The sequence below is a fragment of the Tupaia chinensis genome, unplaced genomic scaffold (genome assembly GCF_000334495.1).
Source record: "Tupaia chinensis unplaced genomic scaffold, TupChi_1.0 Scaffold000605_1, whole genome shotgun sequence".
Taxonomy (NCBI): Eukaryota; Metazoa; Chordata; class Mammalia; order Scandentia; family Tupaiidae; genus Tupaia; species Tupaia belangeri.
In genome coordinates, this window is record NW_006160123.1 from 1,981,517 (window position 1) to 1,985,515 (window position 3,999).

Consider the following 3,999-nt stretch of genomic DNA (forward strand, 5'->3'; position numbering starts at 1 on the left):
AGCATAATGGCTATGTCGCTGGCCTCCCACGTAGTCGACCGCGGTTCGTGTCCTGGACCCGGTGGCTTAAAACTCACACCGGGCGTGGGTGCGTGCGTGCCCAAGCTCCCAAGAGGAGAATGGAGGAGAAGGGATTACGGCGTGACCATCCCCCGCTGGGGGGTGATTTCTCACTTTCTGTCTCTCTGTCTCTCTCTGTCTGTCTGGCAAGCGCACGCGCCCTACAGTGAAAATCTCTCAAAAAAAAAAAAAGAATTTTCAAGTTGAACATAAAAAAAAAAAAAGAGATTGCTGGGGCTGGCTCCTATAGCACAGCAGCTAAGCTGAGGAAGCTGGATCCCACATGGCCAACCAAGATTTGAGTCCCTGCCCTGGATGCTTACAAGCTGGTCACGCACCCTGACAGGATAGAGAATTAGAGGAAAAAGGATTTTGGTGTAACCAGGCCTGGTTGGGGGGCTCTCTCTCTCTCTCTCTCTCTCTTCTCTCTCACAAGCATACACCCTCTAGTATAAAACAACAAACCAATTGCTAGGCCCTAATACCAGACTCTGATTCAGTAGGTCTGGATTTTTTCTTTTTAAGAGCAAGAGAGATCTTTGCTCTAGGGCATGTACATTTGCCGGACAGACACAGAGAGATAGACAAAAAATAATAAAGCACCCTCCCCCCTCGGGGGGGGATGGCCATGCTGCAATCCCTTCTCCATTTTCCTCTCAGGATTTTGGGTGTGTATGCACATGCAACCGGCATGAGATTCAAGCCACCAAGTCCGAGACTCAAACCGTGATTGACTGTGGGAGCCCAGTGACATAACCGCACGCCATCTGCTGGTCCCAGAATTTACATTTCTTTTTTTTTTTTTTTTTTTTTGTTCAACTTGAAAATTTTTTTTTTTTTTTTTTTTTTTCCATCATGAAATATTTCCCAGACCGGTTCAGTTGAGAATACTATACATGTCATCATCAACAGGTAATAAACCATATCTATTTCTCATTAACATCCTGCCTCTCTATTGTTCACTGCTGTCTTTATCCTCTTCTCTCTCCTTTTTTTTTTTTATACTTTGTTTTTTATTATAAATTTTTTTTTTCTCATCCCAACACACATATGAATTTTCCATCCAAAATACACTGTGCATTGGCTCAATCAAGCACATCAACATATATGTTCTCAGCAAATGATTTCCCAATTTTTGTGTCCTGCATACCTTGCCTTTTGTTTTGCCATCCTAGGTTCCCCATCCCCACCCTCTGCCATGTCCCATCTTCCTCCTCCATTGTCCCTGACATTCATGATTGCCCTCAATGCCTTCCGCCCCCCCCATTCAATTGTTCTACCAATGAACTCAATTAGTCTAAGTATATCCACTAGCTAGCACAGCTGACATATCCTTACACATGTATCCAAATCTGATCCTAGGCATAAACCCCAGGGAGTAGAATGAACATATTATAAAGTAGACCCCAGTTGTGTCCATACAACTCTCTTCAGTCATCAAATGTGCATTTTTTTTTCCTCCTGCTTATTACTTTTTTTATATTAAATTATATTGCCTAACACTCATTCCCTGAGTATCATCACAACACACCAAGTGTAGTTTCCAGAATTTACATTTCTAACAAATTCCCAGGTGATACTGAAGCTGCTGTTCAGGACTAGACACGATTTGAGAATCTGCTGAAGTAGGTCTGTGACTTCATAGTGAGCTGTCTAGAGTGGCCAGGGGCATGGGTACCAGAGTATTTACAAAATCACCCATGTTGGGACTGGCAGGTGGTGTGGTGATTTGAGTGCTAGACTCCCACATGGCTGAACACAATTTGAGTCCTGGACCTGGCAGCTTGCTTTCTTGCTTTCCTTGTCTCTCTCTCTCTCTCTCTGTCTCTCACTGGTCAAACAAAAACGAATAATAGTGATAATAAATCATTTTTTAAAACACTCATGTCTACAGCTACTACCAAATACCTAATTACTATAACTTTTTATCCCCAAGTGTTTTACATCAAACACAGGGCTCAGCCTTTATTTATTTATTTATTTATTTATTTATGTATTAGAGCTTGTCATAGGACACATGTGCTCGCCGGAGAGAGATGAAACAGAAAGCAAGAAATCACCTCCCAGGAAGGATGGCCACATTGCAATCCCTTCTCCATTCTCCTCTTGGGATTCTGGGCATGCCCGCACTAGTGCCTGGCATGAGTTTCAAGCCTCCCGGTCTGGGACTTGAACCGCTATCAGTCATGTCGTAGTCCAGAGATGCACCCATTATGCCATCTGCTGGTCCCAGGCTCCAGCCTGTAACGTTAGCATTTTGAATAAAGGATTCAGGACCCAAAGCACAGTACCACCTGAAGGTGGAGTGGCCCTCCCGGCTAAAATGTGCCTCGTGGTTTACCCTTCATAGGCTGTACAAGGGGTGGGAAAGCTGTCTCTGCAGTGGGGGCTTGCCCTCCATCATCCATTGATGGGATGAAAGTAATAACACCTGTGTCCGCTGACATCTGGTTCAGTCTTTTTTTAATTTTTTTGAAAGATTTGTTGCTATAGGGTTCATGCACTAGAGAGATAGCGGGACAGAAAGTGAGAACCCCCCCACAGGAGGGATGGTCACGCCGCAATCCTTTCTCCTCCATTCTCCTCTTGGGATCCTGGGTGCACAAGCACATGCACCCAGTGTGAGGTTTACGCCAGCAGGTCTGGGACTCGAACCGCATCAGCTAGGTGAGAATCTAGCGACGTAACCATTACGCCATCTGCTGGTTCCAACATCTGACCCAGTCTTTTATCCCTCACAGTAAGAAGCTGTGTGTAGAGTTCACACAACAACAGGACTGTATGAGGCGAACACGGAGATCCACACTGCTGAAGGTGGCGGGGAGGTTCAGCCCTGCAGACACAAAGGCACTGAAAGACACAAATGATGCCTTACTTGGGTGCCTGCACACCACACCGCTCCTATCCTGAGAAACCAGAAGCCACACCGCACACACCGCAGCAGGGTGCTTGGGGTGTGGTTTGCCGCTTCTCAAGCCCCTGCCTCAAAAGGGTAGGGCACCTCCTCCCTCGTCTAGACCCCACCCTTGCCCGGGGCAGCCAGCGGCAGACCAGTTGGCCGGACACTGATTGCCCCTGGGAACGAGCTCTGCAAGGCTCCTCCCGGAAGCCTGGAGAACTCGCGGTCCATACGCCCCGCCCTCTCCTCCTGAAGCCTCCCGGGGTCTGAAGAAGGCGTGGCCAGGCTGGCTTTAAGTCCTGGGGGTGCCTCGCGGCCGTCTGAACACTCTCGTAAGCAGTGGCCAGAACCTCGGTGGCCGGCTCTTCAGCATCAACCTCAGCTGGGCGCACCGAACCGGCAATGCGCCCCTCCGGTCAGCTGCTGCTGTGGCTCCGGGCCGCGGGTAAGCCCCGTCCTGCGATTAGGGAACCGTAAGGCCAGATGCACCCTTCTTGGGCGTGGAGACTGCGGTCACGACAGACCAGGTCCCAGTGTTTCCTCCAGAGACCTTGAACCCTCGCGGCCAAAGCTGCGGAAATGCACCAGAGCACAGAGCATACCCCAATCCAAGGATCCAAATCACTCAGCTTGAGAAGAAGGGACAGGCCTGAGGTCTCAGCACCACTTCGGGAAGGTCCCCCCACATCCAAGTAGAAAAAAAGGATATGGGGTCTGCAGGCCCCAGTTCAGTGCAGCCCCCAAATCATTACCTAGCTCTTAGGCGAAAGAAAGCAGAGGTACCAGCGGGCGCCTTGAGGGGTTTCAGAGACCCGAGTCCGGTTGTGGCGGGCTTTTGGTGCGAGTGTACACTGGCTGGGCGCGGTGAGGGGTGTGGCAGCGAGCAGCAAGGGCTAGCCTTCTGTAAATTATTTCTTTTTTTTCCAAAGATTTAATTTTATTTAATTATTTATTTATGTATTGGAGAGGTTTTTCGCTATAGGGCACATGTGCTCTCCAGACAGACAGAGAGAGACATAGAGACAGAAAGCGAGAAATCA

General features: G+C 48.5%; 1 protein-coding gene across 1 annotated transcript in view; it reads left to right on the forward strand.

The window, feature by feature from the left end:
- The first annotated feature begins 3,361 nt into the window (after positions 1-3,361).
- LTK (leukocyte receptor tyrosine kinase) overlaps positions 3,362-3,999 on the forward strand; it is a 10,705-nt gene continuing 10,067 nt past the window's right edge. Inside the window, exon 1 of the mRNA XM_027775838.1 lies at positions 3,362-3,404. Coding sequence (XP_027631639.1) covers positions 3,362-3,404 — 43 coding nt within the window. The remainder of the gene's footprint in view (positions 3,405-3,999) is intronic.